The sequence below is a fragment of the Amblyomma maculatum genome, chromosome 2, assembly GCF_055883805.1.
Source record: "Amblyomma maculatum isolate TAMU_Amacu chromosome 2, ASM5588380v1, whole genome shotgun sequence".
NCBI lineage: Eukaryota > Metazoa > Arthropoda > Arachnida > Ixodida > Ixodidae > Amblyomma > Amblyomma maculatum.
In genome coordinates, this window is record NC_139345.1 from 115,394,722 (window position 1) to 115,420,964 (window position 26,243).

At 41.7% G+C, this 26,243-nt stretch overlaps 1 protein-coding gene across 1 annotated transcript in view; it reads left to right on the forward strand.

The window, feature by feature from the left end:
* Fur2 (furin-like protease 2) overlaps positions 1 to 26,243 on the forward strand; it is a 65,077-nt gene that overhangs the window by 28,100 nt on the left and 10,734 nt on the right. Inside the window, exons 9-18 of the mRNA XM_084595146.1 lie at positions 4,579 to 4,709; positions 8,970 to 9,076; positions 12,205 to 12,322; positions 13,359 to 13,566; positions 14,558 to 14,848; positions 16,022 to 16,211; positions 18,547 to 18,703; positions 20,200 to 20,352; positions 23,886 to 23,998; positions 25,615 to 25,714. Coding sequence (XP_084451272.1) covers positions 4,579 to 4,709; positions 8,970 to 9,076; positions 12,205 to 12,322; positions 13,359 to 13,566; positions 14,558 to 14,848; positions 16,022 to 16,211; positions 18,547 to 18,703; positions 20,200 to 20,352; positions 23,886 to 23,998; positions 25,615 to 25,714 — 1,568 coding nt within the window. The remainder of the gene's footprint in view (positions 1 to 4,578; positions 4,710 to 8,969; positions 9,077 to 12,204; positions 12,323 to 13,358; positions 13,567 to 14,557; positions 14,849 to 16,021; positions 16,212 to 18,546; positions 18,704 to 20,199; positions 20,353 to 23,885; positions 23,999 to 25,614; positions 25,715 to 26,243) is intronic.

Below are 26,243 nucleotides of genomic sequence, written 5' to 3' on the forward strand. Positions count from 1 at the left end.
CGAGCAATAATTTGTGGATGTGACTGGTGCACCACCACGCAGGCGACAACACAGCCTAATTGGCGAGTTTCGCTATCGCTGTCAGGAAGGGTGAAAAGCGCATTGGAAGTGGAATTATTTGTGAGCCATACAGAAGTGTGATGCTTGCAGTTGACTTGTTCGTTTTCTTGGCTGTAAGGTACTGAAACGGCAGTATTAGCGCAGCTGCCTGCCAAGCACCAACACAATTAACATGAATGTCGAACTTAATCTCATAAATAACGTGTTGATCTTAACTCTACGACAACACAAATGAACTTGCTCCATCCTAACTGTGTGGTGAAAATATTTTTGGAAATATTCTTTGTCGCCCGAAGGCTAGCTAATCATGGCTACGGTAGTACTTGGGAGCGGGCTAGTTGGTTAGACGACTCCGAAGACCTCTGGCGCTGCATAGTTATACACAACACACACACAAGAGATTAAAGCAAGACGTTCACACCCATGGTGCGCTCTTCGGAGACATGGCTACCGAGCAAGCGCGGCCACGGAGATACCACAGCACCCTGCCCCCAGGGAAATGACTGCGTGGTGGCACACCGGTTGGCAGAAAATGGCTGTGCCCGAGAACTGCTAAAAAAATCTGGTCTATGATTATAAAACAGTCGTCCAATATTTCGAATTTCAGCTGTCTTATTCAGTTATTAACAGAGTACTTCAGCTGAATGGCAATCTCCTGGCTTTCAGACTGGTTTTCTCTTGAATTTAAAGCAATCAATGAGTACTTCAGCATGGCTATGAATCACCAAGAATATGCATTTCTAATATTGTTATTATTTATTTATATTTTACCTGTGGGAGACATGTTGCCGGGCACATTGGTTTACAGTCATCCTAGAAAGAGCAGTGCTGGCAGACTATGGATGTGCAAAGAAAAGACCGCGCAGTGTCTTTTCTTTGGTCATCCATCGCCTGCCAACGTTGCTCTTTCTAGCTTTATCTGAGGTTGTTTCTTATGTGCGAAAGTTCTCTCTAGATGCCATTGTGCTGAAGCTGGTTATTAACGTTTATGTTTTCAAAGATCACTGCTGAAAAACTCCAGCTAATGATCCGATCTGGAAATCCATATTTACACTAGGGGATGAAATACACAATGCAACGCTCTCTCACAGTTCCTATGAATAAGCTCTAATGTAGGTGCAAAACATTTTCACTCAGTTTCACAGCCAAATAAATGGAACAGTCTTTATTTTTCCTCAATGTGGATCATTACCAGCATTTCTATATATGCTCTCTTTACATAAACTAGCACTGCTAGACACTCATTTGGCAAGATATCATGAATATGCTGTTGCTTTTTTTCAGCGCAATTCTTTTTGCATACTTTCTTGTCTTCAGATGCTACCTAACACTGCTTACATCTCTTCACCATCTTATGTTTGACAGAATTGCAATTGGTGAACCCTAACACTAACTTGTAATAATGGACTCACTATCACCCACTGTTCAACAATACAACACCACACATCAACATGGCACCATCTATCCTTGGTGTCCTGTGAAATGCAGTAAGTCTACATTGTGTTAATTTTGGACTCAAAGCATGATCATGGTGCCGGCACTTCTTTGGGTCTATCTGAATTGCATGCTTGAACGGCTGGTAGTGGTTGGATCTGGTCTTATGCTCTTGGTATGTATTCTTCACTGTCAGGCTGAAATGCGATCATATCTAGCATGACCTGACTGAATGCTTTTTTTACTGCTATTTTTAATTGTGATCACACTCTATTAAAGGAACTGTAAAGCAATAATATAGAACTTATAAAGCCTTATTATCTAACTGGGAATGGCAGTTGTTTTCCCTTTAGCATTTGTTAACCTTACTGTTCAGGCTATTTTATTCTGTACTGATACCTGACTGTTAGATTTGACAAGAATTTCTGGCTTTGTAATTTTGTCTCCTTTCTCATTTACATTAAGGGGGGACGCGGGTCTTAAACTGGTAAAAAATGGGCGAAAAATTGATTTTGAGAAAAATGCATTTTCGGGATGTCTGTACCTTTGAGCTCTAGCCTTCAAAATATCAACACTGAATTCGATCGGGAAATGCGGTAAAATCGACTTTTAAAACGCCACGGGAGCCTCGAAATGGCCAAAAACGGGGTTAAAATTGTTCGAACTTCCCACGCGCGCCGCGGGTGAAGCAGCCGGATGGCCGCCGCCATCTTGGACTTGTTTTGAAGCTTGTTTCTTTGTGCGCATTTTGCAACGTCTCCAAATGACGTCGCTCAAACAGAACGACCACCGTCGTGGGTTTTCCGAAAGCCGTTTCCGGTCCGCTGATTGGCTGGAGCGCGCGCTCGCGAAGCGAGCCCCTCGTCTCGCGCTTCCCATTGGCCAGCGCGACTGACTTGCCATTTTGTTTGTTTGTTTGTTTTTAACGTTCTTCGTCGTGGCTGCTGCTTCGCTCGTTTATGATGCGCGTTCGCGATCGTTATCAGTCGTTCCAGCAGCCGGTGCTGGTCTTTAGACGTAGCTCGGTAGACGTGACCGTACTGAAAACGGAAGCGCCTAGCGAGTGCGTGTCGAAGAACGAGTGCGGCGGCGCGCTGCCAGGGTCGCGCGGCGTGTTCTCGACCTAGCTGCAGCACGTCCGGCGGCATATAATCGTTTGCGAGCGGTTCAGAGGCATCAAAGATAGCATCGATAGATTTAACTGTTCAGCTGATACTCATGGTCCTCACCGACGCTACCACTTCGTTGCTTTTTTATCGCGTCGCTTCAGACGACAGGCGAGAATGACATCACGCCGTTGCCCACGTTCATTTTCCGCGGACGGTTTTTTTTTTTTTTTTTTTTTTTTTTTTTTTTTTCCAGATTGTCTAAGTAATCGCGTCGCTGCACTCAAGGGGTGTGATAGTTCGAGCTTTAGCTCCAGCAAGGGACTCCGCGTGCGGCCCTGCATGCGCTGTACAGCAAAGTAGCAAAGTTTCATTCTGCAACATTAGCCAATTAGGTCATTCCAGTATGCCGCTGTGCTTTAGCCTTAAACTTTGTGCAGGTTTATTAATATTGCAAGACCGTTTTATCGTAATTTTGAGTATCTGTTTGCCTTGAAGGGTACTGCCACAGGCATATGAAGTTGTAAATAAAGCTTCTCCCGCTGGTTCTAGTGGCGGTATATTTAGACTTTGTGGCAAGCTTTTACCAGTATTTGGGGAGGGTACTGTTATATGCTTAGTATATAGCCTTCCTCATAAAGAACAAAGCCTCACGATTCCATTTATATTACCATAGCTGCAGTGTAGCAAAAGTTAAAGGTTGTCTCAAAATGCAAATACGTTTTTCTCGGTGCTGTTTCTGGACACTGCACTCAGCCTTACTGTGCTTTTTCTCTACATTGTCGCCGAGTGACAATGACAAATTTAGCACCACTGCAGTCATATTGAAAAGATCAGGGGGTGATCCAACACTTACATCACTCTATCGAGATTTTTTCAAATTGCCACTAAAATAATATTGCATGTCAAAAAATTTTGCTGATTTCCTAATGGCATACACTACCTTGGCCATGGGTAATGGTGATAGTTTCAGTTTTAGTTGAGATATTCAAAATCCAAAAACAGTTTTGGAAATGGGAAGAGCATGACATTTTTGGTGAGAAATATCACAGTGAGGCTACTGATTGTTATAAGTTATAATATGTGGTCAAAGTTCAAATGCCGTTTTCTCAGTTTCATATTTTTGGTCGATCTCTACGGTCTTACGTAGGGTTTTGATAACTTCCTTTTAGTTCACACAAATAACTTTGGTACTATTTTCTTCAGAGAGAAATGAAGTACCCGATGCCATTTCTAGTTTTTTAGTTTAGGCAATGGATAAATGTCAATTTGAGATTAGCTTAATGAGTTCGTTTCAAATAAAGCAGCCTTTTACTCTCACCATAATATGTGAGAATGACATGCCTTTTTGAGGAAAACGAAGGATGTCATCGGGTATGGGAAGACTTTGGCTATCAATCTATGTAATTCAAAGCAACGAAATGCAATGAGAAAGTTCATTAAAGCTGCGTAAAAAATTCACTAATTATGCTCTGGACTTTGTTAGATAACTTTTGATCTAATACCACCAGCTCAATTATAATTACATTTTTGAAATCAGGAGAGAAAACCACATCTGTGTGCAAAGTTTCGTGAGATTCTAGCCATAACTAAAAAAGTTAGTTTTAAGACCCTCGTCCCCCCTTAAGTATAAGGTTTTGAATTCTTTTTTCTCATTTTGTCTCCACTGTTACTCAGCTAGGACTTATCAGAAAGATTTCTTTTTTTACCATTCTTGTTTGAGCATAGCAGAAAACAAATATGTACTATACCAAGTCTTCTCGCTGTGGATAGATATGTTTCCATAGAAGTGAGGTTGGTACTAAAAGCCTCTTAGCCGCAGGGAGACTGGTGCTCTAGTAGTGAATAAATTGTACTATTATATGCACTTAGTGCTCTTTGCCAAGTGGGGCCACATTGTTGGAAGAGTTAGGAATACCACATCGAAGCATCAAAATCGGACAGCTTCTAACAAATTGTCACCTCCTCTTTGTTTCAGGTGACAGTTGACATGGACCTGTCATTTCATCGGAAACCAAACTCAGATACACTGTGCACCCAGGCACATACAGGAACATCAGCATCCGCTCCACTGGCAGCCGGAATCTGTGCCCTTGCCTTGGAAGCCAAGTAAATATCTGCTAAATATTATTTAAACGGACTCTAAAGGGGAATAGAGTATGCAGGCTAGACTGATAGGTTATAATCACCTGATCGCAAATACTATGTCATATTTATAAAAAACTTGTTTGTAGTAATTCAGTAAATTTTCGAACAGCAAAGTACCCGTGACGGCATGGCTTGCAAGTTCCTACAATTATCATGGGTGCTTATTCATGAGATTTCTTGAATGCCATTTCGCCATGTCAGTGGGCAGTTACGACCAGAATATGAGGAAAGCAACACAGTGAATGATGCCGAGAATAATAATAATAATAATAATAATAATAATAATAATAATAATAATAATAATAATAATAATAATTGGTTCGCAGGAAAGGAAAGGCGCCGTATCTGTTCTGTCACTTGTTCTGCGGGCACCTGAACTGCGTTGCAAGGGAAGGGAGGAAGGTGGGAGTGAAAGTGGAAAGAGCGAAAGGGGTGCCGTAGTGGAGGGCTCTGAAAGTGGAAAGAGAGAAAGGAGTGCCGTAGTGGAGAGCTCAGGAGTAATTTCGGCCACCTGGGGATCTTTAACGTGCACTGACATTGCACTGCACGCGGATGCCGCTGCCGCTGTGTTTCGTTTCGCCTCCATCGAGACACAGCCTCCTGCTGTCGGGATCGAATCCGGGAACTTCGACATAGTAGTCGGGCGTCTTACCACTGCACTACCGCGGCGGGGAGTCGAGAATGCTTAGTGTTAGAATTTAAGCAGTCCGAAATAGATGATTGAGGATGAGATTATACTTGCATTCTCTGCCAACAGCTGCAGCTGGCAGTCTTCACTGCCGTTGAGGTGTAACATATCATGAATCACGATTCTTTTTTTTTTCCACTTACGAACTACAGGAGGCAACTTGCCAACGGAGAAATTGCAACATTCACAGTAGAGTCAACAAATGTCCCAGTGATCACACTTGCTGCATAATTCATGAACAAATGCACAATGACCTACAGCATGGTGTGTCATTAGATGAGGGAATGAATGATTGAGTTTATTTACATCAAGGCAGAGAAGGCTCGAAAAAAATATTTCAAGAGCACTGTGGAATCTACACTGCAGAAATGTGAAAGCTTAAGCATTTCTGGTGTACACGATGCATCAAGTTTGCTCTCATTATCATTATCAACTCAGTGCACCATCATTACCATTGCTACTGTCATCATTGTCGTTATCACTAATTGCAGCATCATTGTCATAGCTACTATCATCATCATGGTAGAAAAGGAGAATTAGGATGTGCATTTCATGATCCCGGGCGAGGCGCAGTTGGTTAAAGTGTTCGGCTGGGGATCTGAGGGATGGAGATTCGATTCCCGGTGGAGGCAGGATTTTTATTTTCTGATGTCATCAGGATGATTGACAAGTGACTCATTAGCGCACAGATCCCGTGCACATCTTGCGCACAACGCTCGCACACAGGATTTCGTTCCATGAGCCTAGAAAGGCTTTCACCTTAAAAAGTGGAAAACTTAATACTTCATGGGCTTCGAACCTTCTTTTGCAATGAATGAGCAATGCCTATTCAATTTTTCACGTAGACGTGGTGTTGGATGCAGTAAGCTTGAATGTGACTGCTGCTTGCGTGCTTTTTGAAGACCCCTTGAAGCTTACGTGAGCAATCTATAATAGCACACATTGCACACATTGCACCGAAGGCCACACACTCGCATCGTCATCGCCAATGTATATATGCATGAGTGCTATCAGCAGTTTATTCTGTAGTCTGTGGCTGCCGTCATAACCTCTTAGTTTTTTCACACCCACCTAGCCTACTTCAACAATACAGGCACACTGCAATGAGATGCAAATGTGCACGATGCAGTGGAGACAGCAAAGATCATCTGCCTTTTGATGGAGGGTGAGGTGTAGCGAGGCAGCTGAGACTGCCTGCACTATAAGGGGAGATGCGGGGCTAAAATCATAATTTTGACCAAAAAAGCTTCTATACTTTTGTTGTAGGAGCTGTAGTGAAGGGATGCATAGTAACTTTGACTTCCTAGGGATCTTTAACATGCGCTGAAAGCACACAGCACATGACACCTCTTTGTTTCGCCTCCATGAACGCTGATTTCAAAACGTAGCCGCATAGCGGGCAAGAAACTGACCATGGAGTGTATCCCTAAGTTAGAATGCCTGTTTTTCACACTCTCTAGCCACAAAAAGAACCAGCTATCAAGAGTACAGTAGACAGCCAAAAAGAAAGAAAAAACAGGAAGAAAAGGCAAATTTTGGGCCTTGGCAACAGCAGATTGGCTGGCAAATCGAAATAGAAGCTTGGATTGATTGAAACGCAGCACGTAACCTTCAAACGTTGTTCTCACTCCACTGAGAACCTGGCTAACCGAAGTGTTCGACAAGCTGGTGATAGAATATGGAGCCTGGACGAAGAGGCATGCCCAGTAAGCAACCAAGGAGAGAGCATTTCACAGGCGCACACAAGAGCACTGGACAGCTCTAAAGCTAAAAAAAAAAAAAAAGGATGCAACTCGAAGCAGTCGCCACAGAGCAGTGTCGTGTTGAAAAGGACGGCCCAACTTATACACCAGGCCACTTTGATTTATCAATTTGGGCCTTAAATTTGAATACCATATTTTGAAATCTTTGAACTCAATTTTTTTCAATCAGTACTTTTTTTCAAGAGCACAGCCCTTAGGAAAACTACTATCACCAAACTCTTTTTGGAAAAAAAATTTTTGTTTTGTTGGGAATGAGATAAGGTACTTTTTGGATTCCCAATTATTCTCCAAGCAAAAAAAGTATCAAATATGTGAAATGTAATGACAACAGTGAAAATGCTTGTTTTTAACATGGGGGGTAAGGGGGTCTTTGAATGTTCAAGGGTTACAAAATTTTTATTTGAGATTTTCTCAGCATTGCAGCAATCTTTTTGTGCAAAGGGAACACTAGTGGTGTATGCCAGGGAAATATCTATATTCATTTTGCTTACTTTTATATTTTACTGCCGTAGCGTCGAAATGCGGCATTGTTAGCGTTAACATTGTCAGGATTTTGGGCGAACTATTAGTTGGTGGGTTGTGGGACATTACAAGACCACGTGACATCGAGTTGACAGAAGCTGCCAACTCAGGCAGCTAAGTTGAGATAACGGGTGAGTTGGGAATGCATCCCACTGGGACCCTTGCATCCTGAGTCCCAACATGCACCCCATAAGCAATTCAGGCTCGTTCGTAGGGCTTGGTTAAATTAAGGCTCCATATCTATGTCGGCTGCTCTTGCACATAGCGTGGTAGCTTATGACTATGCTAATGGGTGTGTGCGAGATAGTATCGGCCTAACGTAAGGGATTAGTGACTAAGTGAGTAGCAAAGCACATGTAGGCAAAAGAGAAACCACAAGGTGAGCCAGCAGACGACAGCCATTAATACTACTATCACATCACACTGTTAAAGATGGAGCTTAAGTGTTTATTCCCATGATGTCTTTGTTTAGTGTCCTTTAATTTGGTACCCTACTTGATATGACATGTAGTTCACCGCAGTGTTAACTATTTAGAAGGATTATATTGTATGTGTTGTGGCGAATAATCTTCCATAAGAGTTGTTCTGGTCGAGGATTGTATTCACGGTCTGGGATGGTGCTAGTCTGGACACAATACTTGAGGGGGGATGTGGCTTGGAAGTTGCAAAAAACGTACAAAAGATTGAGTTTGCGAAAGTATTCTTTTCTGCTTATATGCTCTGTTTCTTAGGCTGTCCCAAAGTTTCGTCACCGAAATTCATTGAACTCTAAAAGGATTGTTTCGTGACCCTTTTGGATTGCCACATCGGGAAAATGCTTAATGGTGTTTTTTCCCGATTCCGGTTTTCTGATTAGACGATCACATTATGGTATCTCATTAATTATGAGTTAAAGGGATCCATCATAATACCCCTTATTTTTACAGGAACAAAAGAGTCAGTTTGAAGAACCAAACGTTCAAATTAAACAATTTGAAATTTACTTAAGCTGCAGATATTTCAACCGAACTTTTGGTCTATTTTGGGTTCGAAGTTTGGTTAAGGTGTCAAGAGTCGGGTATATTGTTTTGCTACAGTGTGATACAGTGTGATAGGTGTTACCTGATGTGAAGATGCCTTTCAGCCTGCATTTCTCTGACTCTTATGTCCGTTTGTAAGAGGACTGTGGTGTTAAGTTCATAGTGCATTCTAGTATTTGTATTACTTGTGACCCATCACGTGTCGCTTCCATTTTGCCCATGCGTGCAGCCCGAAGCTCACCTGGCGTGACATGCAGCACCTGGTTGTGATGACTTCTCGGCCAGAGCCGCTGCTGGGCGAAGAAGGGTGGACAACAAATGGAGTTGGCCGCAGGGGTGCGTACTTGCATAGAGGAGGAAGGGGGCGCTTTTTTCATAGATGCTTTGGAATGGTTTTTCAAGCAGCGTTTTCTTCAACGAATGAACATTTTGCCCTCTTTTAGCCCATACAAGGCGTTTTAATCGAGAGCTGCTCTGTCTGTCATTCATTACATCAGTCAACATTAGGCGAATGAAAGGAAGGAAATTGGCTAGACTGAGGAGACATAAGGGCACGAAGCGATTGTCTGTACTTGATTGCAGGCGTAGTCATGCCACAGTGGCAGCAAACATGTTTCCCACTTGAATGACAGCATCGGGGCTTCAGTTTGTGTGTCTGTTTTTGTTTGTGGACAGAAGTAACACTGAGATTGAGCAGAAAAGCTCTGGAGACTCATAAATGGCAGATTTGACAACAGGGGGTTCAGAAACATTTTTCATGAAGATATGAATCAAGTACACAAACGAACTTCTGTCTTTTTGATAAAGAAACTGCTGCAATGTCTTTGGCATAGCTGTGAACAAAAGAGGAGGAAATAGATTACAAGTAAGGGTGTGCGAGCATTGAAATTTTCGAATTCGAATCGAATACAAATATGGAGAAAAAAGCCTGCAATTATCAAATATCTGACAAGTAAAAAAGAATGGAAAATGAAAAAATAGCAACCACTGTTCATCTTATTTTAGAATTCACATGGTATTTGGAAGTAAAAATTAATTACACAGAATTATAAACCCTATTGCAAAATCCGGCATAAGTTTTGCACAGGCTTCCGTACACCTGGTTTTTTTGTACAGGAAGGGCCTGCATGACACCATATGTAGCTGTTATATCATTTCTAACACTGCAAAGACACTGCAGACACTGCTGCAAAGATACTGCAGCAAGGCCGAGAAATACCCACAGTGGCAGAGTACAAATATCTCAGGGTATGTGTAAGCCAAGGACTGGCATACATGGAAAAGCACTAACAGTGTGTTATACCAAAAGGTTGAAAAAGTGCCGGGGTAATGAAGCATAGGGCGTTGTTGGGATACAATCGGTATAAGGTGCAGAGGGCCATTTGGAAAGCAATCATGATGCCAGGGCCTGCTTTCGTGGATACGGTTTGGGCCTAAAAGCAGAGGCACAGCCGAGAGTAGAAAGAAATCGGAGAGCTGTTGGATGATTAGAACTAGGTGCCCATAGCAAAACACAAACGAGGCAATACGTGGAGATAATGCTGGGCATCTTTTGAAGTACGAGAAGCTGAGAGTAAAATATTATATGAGAAACGTCTAAGGAAAATGGACAGTAACAGGTGGGCAGCTGTTATATGTAGCTGTTATATCATTTCTAACACTGCAAAGACACTGCAGACACTGCTGCAAAGATACTGCAGCAAGGCCGAGAAATACCCACAGTGGCAGAGTACAAATATCTCAGGGTATGTGTAAGCCAAGGACTGGCATACATGGAAAAGCACAAACAGTGTGTTATACCAAAAGGTTGAAAAAGTGCCGGGGTAATGAAGCATAGGGCATTGTTGGGATACAATCGGTATAAGGTGCAGAGGGGCATTTGGAAAGCAATCATGATGCCAGGGCCTGCTTTCGTGGATACGGTTTGGGCCTAAAAGCAGAGGCACAGTCGAGAGTAGAAAGAAATCGGAGAGCTGTTGGATGATTAGAACTAGGTGCCCATAGCAAAACACAAACGAGGCAATACGTGGAGATAATGCTGGGCATCTTTCGAAGTACGAGAAGCTGAGAGTAAAATATTATATGAGAAACGTCTAAGGAAAATGGACAGTAACAGGTGGGCAGCTAAAGTATTTAAATACCTATACCCATAAAGCGTCGCATAAAATGAAAGAAAAGAACCAGGAAACTAATCACTGAGTACGCAGGGCCCAAGAACTGAAAAATAAAGAGCGTTAAACAACAGGTTAAAAAGATAGATAAAAATTGGGTAAATTCTATGGAAAAGAAGTAGAGTCTAGAAACATATCGAAACTGGAAAAGGCAGATCAGGATGAAATCTTCCTTGATAATTCAATGGGCAGTGGCGTATACTTTTTGAAATTAGACCTAGGTGCTTTACAACACGCAGTTACCAAAGAAATTTAACCAGGAAGATGACACATGCGCAATGCGCTGTAAATCCAAAGAAACAATTGACCGTATTATACTCGAATGTGATATTATCCATCCGGATCTCGATGCAGGCGCAGTCACTCTCCCTGAGACCTTAGGGTTTAGAGACACCAGGGGTCGAGTGAATGAATCTGCGGCGCAAGTTAGAAGAAAGCAATTGCTTGGTGGCTGAAAAACAGAAAGGTGGCATAAGGTTAGAAGGGTAGAAATAAAAAAAAAAAAAAATATTAGCAATTACAATGACGAAGTGGTTGACAAAATAATATTCCCTTTCATGTTGTAGATGAACTAATAAAATTAGATGTAAGGGACAAAAGAAAATGAAAAAAAAAAAAAAAAACGAGCAAAGGGGATGTTCTTATGTTCCATTTCATCTATCCATACAGTAAACTCTTATTAATTTGGCCCTCAAGGGACCAGAAAAAAATGTCTGAATTAGCGAATGGGCCTGAAAAAACTGCCAAAACCAGTTTGCGTCGCTGTAATTTTATGTTACGAACTGCTGTATGTTGGATGCAGGCTTTGCAGGCTGCACATTGTTAACACGTCAAGAAACACCTAGCAGCCTGATATCTCGTTGATTTGGCAGTGGGGGTTTAGTGCACTCAGGGATGTCATGGGTTTGGCCGCATACTGGACAAGTGGATTGGCTTGACATGCTCGGTTAAACTTGTAGACTTGTTTGTGTGGCCTCAGGCCACATTTCATGGTCAAGGCAAGAAGCAGGACAGAAGACAAGGGAAGCATGCAGGCTATCCTGCATCGTGCACTATTGCTACCAAGTATGTTGTGTCCGCTGCTTCATATTAGTGTGCTTGTGGAAGTTTGGTGCACATTACTTTCATTTAACGTATGTGACATGCCCCTGAAAAGTGGACTACATAAGTGGGCTTGACTACTTTGTCCACTTAGTAGAGCTGTAAGCATTAGAATTTTAATTTTTATATTTGCAGAACTTCTTTGTTTGTTTGTTTGTTTTTTTTTTGCATTGTATACCTCTCTCCTTGCAGTCAGCCACAAATTTGGTTACGGCTTGATGGATGCGGATGCCATGACAGCTCTGGCTGAACAATGGACTGCTGCTCCACCACAGCATGTCTGCCGGTCTGACACAGAAGACACTGGATGGTGCGTTCTTTTATTTCGATGCAGCTGGCAGCATCGTCAGTAGGCATTGCAAGCTATATAATCTGTGTCGTTGAATGGGTGATAGGAGAAAACTTGTAATACGCTCAGTTAGGTTTAGCTACTGCACCATTTCTGGAAGGGGCTTGATTTGTCATTATTTCATGTTTCTTAATTATCTACACTGCGTTTTATATTTATCGGCCTTGCTTGTAAAAAATTCTCTCGTGCATACTGATGGACTGTTTGGGCTCAAACATCAACCACGAGGCAGTTTTTTATGGTCCACATTTTTCAGTAAGCGTTTAACATTGGAACTTGCTAGAATTTTTCGGAATCTGCGATAAACTGCAGTCTTACCAAGGCAGAACTTTTTTTCAAAGCAAGTGAAGCAGCTGATTTGACAGACTATGCCATCTGGCTTACCACAAGTCAATCAATATTACAGTCAGTGTGGTGCGGGCCTTACTGTTTGCCAGATGGTGTCAAATTAGCTGCTCCCCTCACCTTGACGAAAAGTTCTGCCACAGGCAGCTGCAGTTAGTCTCCGATATTGGATAGTGAAGGGGAAAAGCTGTTGTTAAATTATGTCTCGAAAAATGCAGACCCACACATGCTAACACTTGGACAATTCTTGAGCCCAAATCGTCCAGCAGTATGTGCAGGAGAATTTGAACAGAACGGACAGATAGACATGAAATGCACTGTATGTGTGCAGCACAAAGGAAGACGAGAAGTGAAATGCTTGGATGTTTTTCCTCCTCGCATAATGTATTGTTTTTGTACTGCCAAAGAATTAAAGGAAGTGAGTCACAGGAATAATTAATATTGCAGCGCGTTAGTGAATTAGCGGAATAAATATTATAGAGCTATCCAAACCATTGCGAGTAGAAGGGTAGAAATACCCGAGACCAAGATACAAAGAGGGTAAAGTGCGCAGTAACAAAAAACAAACATGAAACACTGCATAAATAAAAGCTACATAGTAACATACATGTTTAACTGTCTAGCTCCTCAACTTTACTCTTTCACAATCCAGGACCATTCCAAACCGTCAAGGGGAGCGGCTGGAGGTGCAGATGAACGCCAGTGGCTGCTGGGGTCGGCGAGATGCGGTGCGATTTCTAGAACACGTCCAGGTGGTGCTCTCACTCCAGTTTCTGCCCCGTGGAAATCTTCGCATCACCCTTGTGTCTCCACTAGGCACACACTCGCACGTCCTCCTGCCTCGCTCTTATGATGCCAAGGTAGGCCAGGATGCCTCAAGCAAATGACTTGCTTGGTTGCATGCCACTAAGTGAAAGGATACAAGGGTAATGTTGAAGCTGCATATTGCATGTTAGTCCTGGAGCTCTGTGTTCTCAGTTATTCAAGTCTTACGCTGACTTTGCTTTTCCTTGTCATTTTGCCTTACAGTTTGCCTCTTTTGTGTCCTTCTGTTTGGTATATGGCAGATGAAGTCAGGTAGAATTCAAGCTAGATAGGTTCCAGGCTTTATATTTTGCTTTTTTGACTGGCCCCTCAAAGTGCTTTCATTCTTCAGCAGCACTTTGTTATTCTGTTTGGCTTAGGTTGCAACCCTGGGGGTGACATTGCAATTATGCAGGGCCCATACTATTTGACCTGGCTGAGCACCGAATATTCAGTGGGGCGTGTGACGTCACAAGACCATATGACCTCTCTTGACCAATCAGGGAATTTGGTGACATACGCAACAGGCTTAATGCCGTTACAGGCCCCGTTTACCAGAAATCCGGCATCGGCGGCCGTCAGCAGGCGTTGCCGTTGTGAGTGAAAAATCACGAGCATGGCTCTGGCAGGCGGTAGCTGACAGCTGGCATTAGCAAGCACTAACTAGACATAGGGCTGCCTGACATACGTTTGGCAGGAGCTGCCAACTCTGGCTCCTCCTTTCATACGGGAGGATGATATCAGGATCAGCCTGCCAGGACCCTTGCATTCACGTTGCCCATAGGCCACGCAGGCACATTCATACGATGGCCTGGTGGGCTGGTAGCCTACGCTGTCACGCCATACTCTTAAACGCAGAGCTTAAGTGTCTCCATAATTTTTTGTGCAGTGTAGAATCCAATAATGTCGCATTAATAAGTAGAGCACTACTCTCAGCTTCTCTAGAATAAATTTAGAGGCATGGCTTGCTCGTATTTTACGTCAACATTACTGCTACATTTGAACTTACGAAACTTTCTCAAGCGAGTTTTACGGACTTTTATGCAGGAGGACACTTTCAACAACTGGCCCTTCATGTCTGTTCACTTCTGGGGTGAGCCAGCACCAGGGACCTGGCGCCTCATCATCACTAGCGATGGGCCACGCCGTTCACTCTTCCCTGGCAAGCTGAAGCACTGGTACCTCATCTTCTACGGCACTGATACGGACCCAATCAAGTTGCGTCCACGCCCGCACAGCTCGTACATCATTCGTGACACAGGTGCTGCCAAGGCAGGAAGCAGCCGCCTGGCACGCAATTCGTGTGCTGCGCAAGCAAAGTTTTTGTTGCTCGAACAGGTACCACTCATTCACCAGCTGCCTTGCTTCTGCTTGGAACCTTGATTTCATGCATACCATGTTTGATCGTACTATGAGGGTCTAAAGTTTCTGGAACACACGAACAGCAACCAAAGTGTATAGCTTTCTTATAGGCAGCAGTTTCAGGCCGTACTTGTAGATGTGAAAGTTGGACTTGAGTTCTCTCGCATGTGCTATCGAGGCGCTAATTCGTCCACATTGGGCTTCTTGTTCAAAATCGCAAGACACGTTTCAGAGATTTTTGTCTCCAATAGAATAGTATAGGCAATACTGCAATAGCCCTGCTAATAGTGTGCTTGTGAAAACAAATAGCTTATCTATACATTATTCCTACTGCACTGAGTATTACCAGTGGCCATGACAGTAATAATAAATGTGCATTCTAATATGCAATACTGAAATGTCAGTACCCAAATACTTGCTTTTTCAATGTTATGATTTATTTAGTTGTTGGCTTTTCTTACTAGGCGGGATTTCAGTTTCATTTGGGTGGACTCCGTGCTGTGTTTAGCTTTAAGATAGTCTTAACATTTATCAATGATATGTCAGCTTGAAGGATGTGGTTCAGTGCTTTAATTATCTCTTTGTCACTGTGGTTTCAGGTTTTTGTTTGGGTACTCCAGTAAATGTAGATTTTTGAAAATCTAAACAAGTCTCAAGTGCATCATTCTTTCATAGTGATTGCTCTTTTATTGACAATATCTTGGTAATGTTAAAAGTAACATTCTACACACAAACCATGTTGCACTGCATTCAAGCCGTGCTTTATGCCTGGTATGTGCTATTGATATCGAATGGGCACAAACATAAGTGAATCATGAACAGCAAATTGACAAGAATGCTAGCATATCTAACATTTTTAAAGTTTGATGACCGCGCTTTTTGAACATAAAGATGAACTACATTTGGCTTTATCCTTTTTCTGTTATATTATACGTAGCTTTAAGTTTTTGCATTGTTTTCCAAAGTGATATGTTCACTTTTCTTTTCAAATGCTGTAAATATCGCTCAACCTTACTTTGACCGTACTTACCACTTTGAGAGGGATGTGAAAGACTGAAGAGGAAAGGCAGGGAGAATAAACTGTTTTCGTAGTACTACAGATGCCCTCTGTCTTATCTGGCACAATTTGTGGTGCTTCTCTCTGAACAGGATGGCTGTGTGGAGATGTGCCCCGCAGGAAGGTTTGGAAGTCGAGAGAGTTTCACCTGTGAGGAATGCCACACTGACTGTGCTACATGCTACGGCCCCTTTGAGAGCAACTGCCTATCTTGCCCTGCGGGGCGCCACCTCACACAGGAGGGCTCCTGCTGGCACGAGTGCCCCGATGGAACGTACGCTGGTGAGATGCATACTTTGTTCTTTTTGTCACAGAATTTTTCACCGTGGCGAGACCTTTTTCCTGTGTAGCAAAGGTACTTTGCTTTTTTTCAGAGGCACGTTGTAATGCAGTCTAGCTGAGGTTGCGACCCTGTGGATGATGCTACAACCTTTTGAACTTGACCATGCCACTTGTCAACTGCCACTTGCCAAATCAGTGTCAGTCTGCCTGCCAACATGACTGCGAAATTTTCTGATTGGTGAAGAGGTTCATGAGGTCAGAAGGTTATGTGACTTTGCTAAGCACTAATAGGCCGGTGAGGTGTGATGTCACGGGACCATGTGACCTCTCTCAATCAATCAGAAAATTTTGCAACACATGCTTCCATTTTTTTTGTCAGAATGTGGATCCTTATGCTGTGCAAAAGCAAAATACCAGTGTTAAATCAATCAATCAATCAATCATTTATTTCAATAAATATACAAATTGCAAAAAATGTTGGGCCAATAGCCGAAGCTAGTTTGGGCCCGTACATACATACATACATACATATGCACAGCAGTGGATACACGCTAAAGGATATGTAACAAATGTTTTCAGGCTTATACACAAGCAAACGTAACAATCAATGAGCACACAAAGTAAAGTAAAAAAAAAAAAAAAACAAAATACATAACAGCAAAGAAATGAAAAGCAGGCATGCACGTACACAAATTATTTTAGGCGACTTGCATAATTGAGAGATCACGGAATACAGTTCCCTATCTGAAGAAAATGAATAGTACAACCAAGACATACACATTTGGTAGCGCCAGAAATGTAAGCATTTCTTATCTCTTTTATTTAGTGTTGTAATAATATAATTCTGTCAAAATAAAATCTTTTGATGGAAAATAAAAAGTTATTTGCCATTTTAATTTCAAGTGGAATATTATTCCATATTTTTACACCGACATACTGTATTAGGCGCTGGCCGTAAAAGTTTCTTGTGATAGGAAGGTTAAAGTTTATATTGCTTGCATTTCTGGTGTTCCTGTTGGGTGTAACAAATATTGTAATTGGTAAAGGGTGAGCATTCAGGAGAATGGCATTTACTACACAGCAAACTTTCATTTCGGATGCAAGAGTAAAAGGGAGTAGCTCTGAGAACAATAAAGGTGTAGATGAGTGCCAGTGCGAGAAGGTCATTATGCGCACGGCTCTTTTTTGAAGACGGATGATGGGATCTAAGTATGTCTTAAATGTGAATGCCCAAGACTCGCTGCAATAGATAAGGTGAGAATGAAATATGGCAAAGTAAACCATTTTTAATATACGGGTACAGAAATATACAGAAATATATTCGTGTTCGAAAAAGAATATAACAAGCTGAAGCAAGTTTCGAACACATATTTGTAATGTGTTCTTTAAAGTTCAACTGGTTGTCAATTGTAATACCTAAATATTTTATTGATTCTGTCTCATCCAAGGCTGCTCCATCAAATAAAATATTGAGGCTAGAAGAATTAAAGAACTTATTTCTGGGACGAAATAAAACAAATTTTGTTTTTGATTTATTTAGCGTGAGTTTATTGCAGTTAAACCATTCGTTTATTCGACATGCTTCGGATATAATTACTGCTTCCAATTCTAAAAGTAACTTGCCTGAAAATATTACTGCTATGTCGTCAGCGTATAGAACAGCCTTAGATGAAGATAAAATCTGAGGGAAATCATTAATATATAAAGAGAACAAAATAGGGCCTAGAACAGAACTTTGAGGAACGCCTGTTTCAACTGTTTGAAGGGGGGAGGAAAAACCATCAAGATAAACGTATTGCTTCCTGATTGAGAGATAACTAGCAAAAAAGTCAAGTGTAGACCCGAGGAATCCGTAGTGTTCAAGCTTTTTCAACAGAAGTGAGTAACTAACAGTATCGAAAGCTTTTTTTAAATCAAGAAACAATACGACCGGAATTTCATTATTGTGTAAAGATGTATATATAGACTGTGTAAGTTCAAGAACCACTGTGGATGCAGATCTATTAGATCGGAAGCCATGCTGACATTGAGAAACAATATTAGTTTCTTTCAAATAATGGCGTACTTGTAATGCTATAGCTTTTTCAAAAATAGTATTTATTATTATTAGTGTGTGTTCCTAAGCTAAGTCATATATGTTCTAAGTGAAGTAAAAAGTCAAAGTTAGGAAAGGGCTGCGTCTCTGCATTGTGTTATTCAGTCAGGTGTTGGCTTCGTTGCCACTAGTTACAAGCACAGATGCAGTAATTTATTAGGAGGGTAAGCAAGTCATATTTGTTTAAGGTGCTAGTTGTTTCCAAGTGCTGATGTTTTTTCCATCTTGTTTGTTTTGCAGATTCGGAATCACGACTGTGTGTGGAATGTGATCTTAGCTGCTCAAAGTGCATGAACTCATCGTCAAACTGTACAGAGTGTCAGAAGAATTACTCGAGATTTGGAAACACATGTGTTGGCTCCTGCCCAAATGGGACATATTCATCAAGAGACAGAATGTATGTTTATATTCCATCACTTGTAGACACTGAATCTGTTGGCATAATTTAGAAAGGCTTTACACTAAAAGGAACCTAATAATTTTGTGTTGTGAGCTGTAGTACATATATGTTAATGCTTGCTTGCAGGAAATTTTCATGTTGCTTAAAAGTTTGTAACGGGGAGATGTGAGGCCAAAGGGTCTACTTTTGATCTTTTGCACCAATTTCGATAAAATCTTTAGGGATGGTATATCGACCTCTTATTCGAGTATTCTACGTTTCATCACCTTAGTACAAGTAGTTGCAGCTGTCATAATGAGTAATTAAGTCTGTCAGCTTAAGAAAACTATGATTTCGATAATCATGATGTACTAACAGTTTATGCTTAGATAACTTCTTGGTAGTTCATTGTGCAGGATAAAACTGATTGTGGTTTGTATGACATTTTTGGAAAAATCCGAGCACTTTTAAAACAAACTTCATATTTTCTTTTGTCACATATGTCATATTTTTATGCTTTTTTTTTTTTCGAGAATAATTGGGAATTCGAAAAGTACCTTATCTTGTTCCTCACAAAATTTTATTCCAGAAACCACTTTGAAAGCAGCCTTCAGTGAAAGAGTTTGGACGTGGTAGTTTTTCTAACAACTGTGCTCTTGCAAAAGGTGCGAACTGAGAAAAATGTTAAAATATTTCAGAACATGGTACTATATTCTAATTTAGGAACAAATTAATAAACAAAAATGGCCTGGTACATATATTGGCCATCCTTTTCAGCATGGCACTACTCTGTGACAATTCCTTCGAGTTTCCTTTTTTTTTTTCTTCTCAGCTCTACAGCTGTTCAGCACCATTGTCTACGCTAATGAAAAGCTTTCCTTGGTTGCTTGCTGGGCATGCCTCTTTGTCTAGGCAGCATATAGCTCCGACTTGTCGAGCAGTTCAGTTAGTGAGGCTCCTGGTCTGCTCCCAGTGGTGTGAAAACAGGTTTCCAAGGTTACGTTCTGCATTTTAGTCAATTCAAGCTTCTGTTTCGGTTTACAAGCCAATCCACTGTTGCCACGGCCAAGAATTTGCCTTTTCTTTCTGTATTTCATTTTAGTTGTTTGCTGTTCTCTCGATAGCAGGTCCTTTTGGCTAAGAACATGAAAAACAAGCATTTTACTCTGCGAAACAGTTAATTTTAATTTTGCATCTGCGCCTGTGACAACCAAACATGGTGAGAAGTTTCTTTAATACATGCACAATCCAAAACAACCAAAAATTTAAAAACATTTTATTGGTGAAAATTGTAATTATTGTAATTAACTGTAATTACTCGTAATAGGCCGTTCTCTTAAAGCTCACAAATGCCTACAGATGTTGAGGGTGTGGGGGATGTGGCATTGCTTTGCTGTGTGAATTTGTTATTAATGCTAACCACTTTATGCAACAAACCAGTTCGAAGCCTGCATTTTCAGCTGTCCAGGTGTGCGTGCTTTCGTGCAACACCCTTGTGTTGTTCTCCCTTTCAGCTGTCGGAAGTGCCACGACACATGTCTCACATGCATGGGCCCCACTACACAGGACTGCGTCACGTGCCCCGAAGGGCTCTGGTCTCAGAACAAGCAGTGTTTTACCCACTGTCCACCCAAGTTCTATGGTGGATCCGACCACTCTTGTCGCAGGTTTGTGGGTACTTTACAAACTCCTCTGGCAGAAACAGCTTTCATTAATAGCACTATTAACTAGCACAATTTTTTGTGCTAGTTCATGGTGCCCTCTCTCTTCCTGCACCCTCTGGTGCAGGGAATAGAGAGAGGAAGGAATGGTGCACCCTCTTCCTCCTTCAAATGTCTTGAAGGGCGATTTTGATTTTGTTTAAAAAAAAAAAATTAATTAGTATTGTAGTTGCTGCTATTAAATTTTCTGGGTTGATTTGTTTCTGCATGCTGACTGCGAATGTGTCATTTAATTTCACGTAACAGAAGTCGTGGTGCATTTATGTAGTATGTTATGTTAGCAAGTTTTTTTGTGAAAAGTATTTCAGAAGTTTCGCTGCAGGGAACTTTCTGAAATGCAAAAGGGATTATGAAGTTCGTACTCCAGAAGCAGAAATGAAAGCCTTTCTTTCCATTTTTTGAAACAGTAACATCAAAATCCTGTAACTCAAGTTGTATGATAGGCAGGATGATTATTTTAGTCTTATTGCATTTCTTGATATCAAGACAAACCACTGGCATGCATTTTGAAGAGTTCCCTCTGCAAAACGTTCCAAAAGATCTTAACAAAAAGCCCTAATAACATTTTTCTTAAGTGCACAAGGACTTGCGTTACAAAATATTAAATGGCATATTTGAAATCAGCACACAAGAACAAATCTTCCCTGAACAGTTCTACTTGTGACTTCATTAATAAAAATCTTTTTTTCTAAGACCAACTTTCCCCCCTTAAAGGCCCACTGTCCACCCTCCGGTCGAAAATATTTTCTTCCCCGGTGACTGTGAGACTTCGCCCCTAGAACGCAAGGCCGCAAAATGTTTTTGAAAAGAGTAACTAATAACGCAGTTACAGCCACCGCAATCACCCGATTCTGTCATGCCTCTCTCCTTCCATTCCCTCGCAAAGGTTTTTCACTCTCCTGCCCGAGGTCGTCTAGCCTCCGCAATACAAATTCCCCTTCCTCCTCCGCGTTTGGCGGGTGGTGGGGCGTGGCTCTCCGCGAGCGCGAAAAAAAAAAAAAAGAAACGGTCGAGGGAGCGCGCGCCGCTGGATTCAGCCTGGCCGTGGCGAGGGAAAAGCGCGCTGCGAGCGGTAGACACCCATCCTTCTCCCGTCAGTCAGCGAGACGGACCAATTGACGTCGTTCCCGGTACGTACGTCATTATAGTGGCCCGTCGAGCCAGCGCAGGAAACGGGGAATCTGGCTTCCCGGAGGAGAGCATGAGATAGCTTTGAATTGTATTTTCGATGCGTTGCGGCGCGCGTGTCACTGTAGCATTTTGCACAGACTATCTCTGGTACCTGATCGAAACACTGGGCTCCTTTGCTTAAAAGGGCCTTCCCTGGACAGTGGCCCTTTAAGGAAAGACTGGGGCATTGATAAGCATTGACTGAAATTTGGCATACCCTAGAATTTGTCACTTGACTCTCTAGGTCACTTTGCATTAGGTCAGTGTGATAAGATCGTTACTTTATCATCATGGCATATGTACTACTTATTCCTACCCAAAAGCATTGCTCAATATTCTGAGCAGAAATAGAAGCTTAGGGAGCTGCTACTAGAAGATTTAACACTGTTGCTGGCCAAGTAGTTCAGTCTTAGCAGCAGCACTTACGAACATGATGCATGAGCAATGAGATGTACACATGCGTGGGCATTGTTGTCCACGTGTGTTTTTTTTTAACTGGCCTTGTGTCTTGTGTCAGTGTGGTGTAGTCTTCAATCAGTTGAGCAGTTACGCATTAGAATCCACCTGAATGCATTCGAATGATTTCATAGGAAGGCTATGAATCGAGAAGAATATTTCCTTAGCTGTGGAGGAACATGTATAGTTTTCATTTTTAGCCGTTTGGCTACACTTGATGGACGTCAAAGAGTAATTGCTCCCTCGATTAACTGGTGCAGGCTGGCAGCACTAAACCGCATTGTGTTTATGATCTTATAGTGGGCATACTTAGAATGTCCTGTTCATAGCAGCTATATGCGTGAGTCGAAATGGTGCTTCTGGGAAGTGGTAGGTGAATGAACAAAAATATGGGGTCAATATGTAGTGAAATGAAATCCGGGAAACTCCTCCATTAAACAAGAATTTGGGTGTGACAGCTAGCTTTGCAACTCTCTTTAGTTGTTAATTTTCTTCAGTGCATTGTTCACTGTACAGGAGTAATGCATGGGTATTGGACATCTCAAATAGGAGTAGGCTCTTTTGGCTTTCAATTCATGATTTTCGCAGCCAAAAATTTATCTTGTTTTTTGAAGGGGAGCCCACAGTATTTGAATTTGCGATGTGATTTGAGGTGCTGAATTATCTCAGGCTCGGTATTCAGTGCTAATATAATAAGTTACTGTTTTGTGTGAAGTCACTGCGGTCTGTCTTAACATTCTATGTTGCTTGCATATTTACTTGATTACCTGTGTCATGTTGAGAAAAAGTATGATGGCATCATCTACTTGTTCAGTTACCTGCTACCAGTCTGTAATATTTCGTTTAATACCATTTGCAAACTACACTGCATTCATCAGAGGGCATTAATTCAGTTTGCTTAAGCACTTGCTGTCCTTGTTTTTCTCATTTGTATTCAATATTCCGGTAACTGATGTTTTGTGCAAATATGTTTTCAATTAAAATACTGATCTGCTCACCTTTATAGTAAACCCCTGTATGGTAGTTTTCTGGCCAGTAAAAAGGTTTCACGTTTTTCATTTAATTTATTTTTTGTTGGAGTAGTGTTTTCAGAAATACACGTGGCCACGAATGTAACACAAAAGGCTAGCGACCTCATGGAAACGAAACCTTGGTGTGAGCACTGGGTTTTCTTACACAGCCTCAGGGTACCAAGCAGCGATAGTAAAGAAACTTGCTTGATGCAGTCAAGTGCTGCAATACCACCATTCGCTCTTTCCTCTTCTGTATGCCTCGCTGTTTTTTTACTACCTGCTATTTTTCATCACCCCATAATGCCTTATTGCCACTTTTATAGTGAGCTTATTTTTCCCGCATGCAATGCATACTTTGGCTTTGCAACCTCGACGCTGTAAAAAAAAAAATTGCTTCTGCTAACAGTTCACAATACTGGTAATTAAGCCATCTGAAAGAACTCCTTTTGATAGTCTACTATATATTTTTTGCCTTCAATCTTCTATTTTTTTTTCTTTTTGTTTGGTCTCGCAGTTACAGTATTGCGTTCATACTGCCATGAGAGCTCCTTGACTGCCCACATCCTGTGATGTCTTTGCTTCAGAGGGTGTTCTTTGCAGTTACCAAACACCCTTTAATGTAATCATTTCTTTACTGAAGATGTCTTCATTATAAACTTAAAAAAATGCAGTCATTATTGGAAGGTTGAGTGAGATCTCGCTCAGTTTCACTTTATTTTACCCATGCTTTTACTGTATGCGGGTTTACTATAGCAGGAGTCTACTGAGTATAGTCCGGCACTTGGCTTTGCTGCACAAACGCAGGCTAATTTGTTGCGTAAATTTTGCATTGTGGTGTAGCTGCAAGGCCCCTTGTGTGGAATGCTCCTCCATAACAAGCTGCAAGAACTGTGTGGCTGGCTACAAAATCAACAACTCAACGTGCAGCGTGGAATTCGCGCAGTGTGGTGACGGTAAGCAGCATGCACTGTCCCTTTGTCCCACCGTTGTGTTATGTCCAACACAGACACATATTCAGGGGTGGTGCACAGAAGGAAACCGACAAACATGCAGCCCATGTTTTCTCAGTGGTCATCATCACCTCTGACAGCCACTGCTGACAATAGCTGTTTGGCGGCCAGATGTACGGCACAGGAAGGTAACACTACAGTTCGTCATACAGTACTGCTTTTGATTTGCATCTGGCCAGTGTAAATGCCGCTGGTAGAACAGGACCAAAACATTTTCTCACTCACCATAAACTGTCTTGCTTGATGTGAGGAAAAAAAAATTGCCGCTCCACATTGTTTGTCATTTAATTCGATATGCAAGTGACGTCGGCGATTTCTTATGAACACGCCTCAACATGGAAGCAAACAATGTGCCTTAGATCTCAACCTTCTTGCACTTTATGCACTGAAGGAGTACAGCTGCGACTTCTAGATGTGCTAGGCATGGCGTGGGGCCCGGGACTCACAAATTCCCTTTCATGATGCCCCTTTTCCTCTCATATACATCTTTCTGCTGCTGTTTGCTCTTCTGTCACGTTGCTAGTGTGCTAAAATTGACGGTGTGGATTATTTTTCAACTGTTTAAGCCACTGCAGACTTTTCGCTGATGACAGACTTGATGCACATATTCACAATCATTTTGTGTGGTGTTATGGAATGCATGCACTGTGATATTCCTAACTGACAGGGGATAATTTAATAGCTTTTTAATTCCCTTCCTTTCTCACCTTTCATTTGCTATATGTCAGTTGTGTATGCAACGCCTGCCTCATACACATGGGCCAATCTCACCACCCAGCTGGCACTGGTGGAACGGTGCTCTGGTTGCCTTTGGTTTGTAGTTTGACTTGGTCTAGTTTTGTCATGGTTATATAATGTCGTGCGGTTAGGGCCCCAGCTTGCCAAATCGTCACATTATGTTTGTCACTCTAACCACAGGCATGAAATGAGTGGAATTGCCTTTCATTGCCACAATTTGAATGATTAAAAAAAAAAACAGAACCATAGCTAACATTGTAAATAACTAACCCATTTCTTTCACGTACATAGTGTCGTACATTTATTTTACTGTTTACATTTGTAAGCATTCTGCCCTGATGCCTTGGACCCAAGGAATCCAAAATAAACTAACTATTATTATGAATACATACTGAGAGTTAGAATACTAGTATCTAACATTTTCACGAGTGGTTGAGTAGTTTCCCACATAATGGAGCTGAATGTAAAGAGTGAAGGGCATGCATGAGATTGTTACTTTCCTCTAGCCTAATGGCAAACCAAATCTCCATTGCATTCTTCTGTCATGCAATGCAGTGTTTTACTAAAGGATACTAGCCGATTTTTTATTGCGGAAACGGCTTTTGATGGTGAATGTGTTGCCCCCACTCCCCCCACCCTTTACTCTATGGAGATGTGGTTTATGTAAATGTAAATTGTACTCATGACGACGGAATCGGCATTATGCTGTGATGCTGCGGTGGCTGTGAAAAAAGTCATTGCAGTTGCCTTGTTGACAAATGTCTTGCTTGGGTGGTGGATGCTAATTTCATTTATTTTTTTCCTGTTCTTTTTTTTCTTAGGTTACTACAGCCTCCATGGGAATTGCTACAAGTGCCACAGTAACTGCAGAACTTGCTACGGTGGAAGTGAGAACGAGTGTCTGAGCTGTCCACCTGGCAAGTAAGTATACTGAGGCCCTCCCATTCCAGGAGCTTGATTTAATCTTGCAATGATTACTTCTTTGAGCGATGACTGCCTTTGATGATGCCATCTGTTTGCAGCAACCAGTTGTTGTCATCCTCTCTTCACTGCACGAGTTTGACTACCTGATGTAACATATTAAAGAAAAGTAAAATATTCTATGAGAAAAAAAGGACTTAAATCAGTGCGGTGGCACATGCAGTGGTTTCATACTTTATTGATTGAAGTAACCTGGATGCTTGGTGGTGGAGGAACCTTCGGCGCTCTTCATTTACATAAGAACATACTGTATCTACCGAGAGGCACCTCAGAAATCGAATCACTTCAGAGCCTGTTTCCTGTGTGAATACCCAGGAAAGAAAATATTCGTCCTCTACACTTCCGTATTACATTGGTGTTCTGTCCTCTTCTTCTTGTTAATCATGTTTGTCCCTGTCATTTCTTGCATGTTGTAATGAAAATGCTCACCTGTTTGTATGTATGCACCAAGGGAAGAGATGCTGCAGTA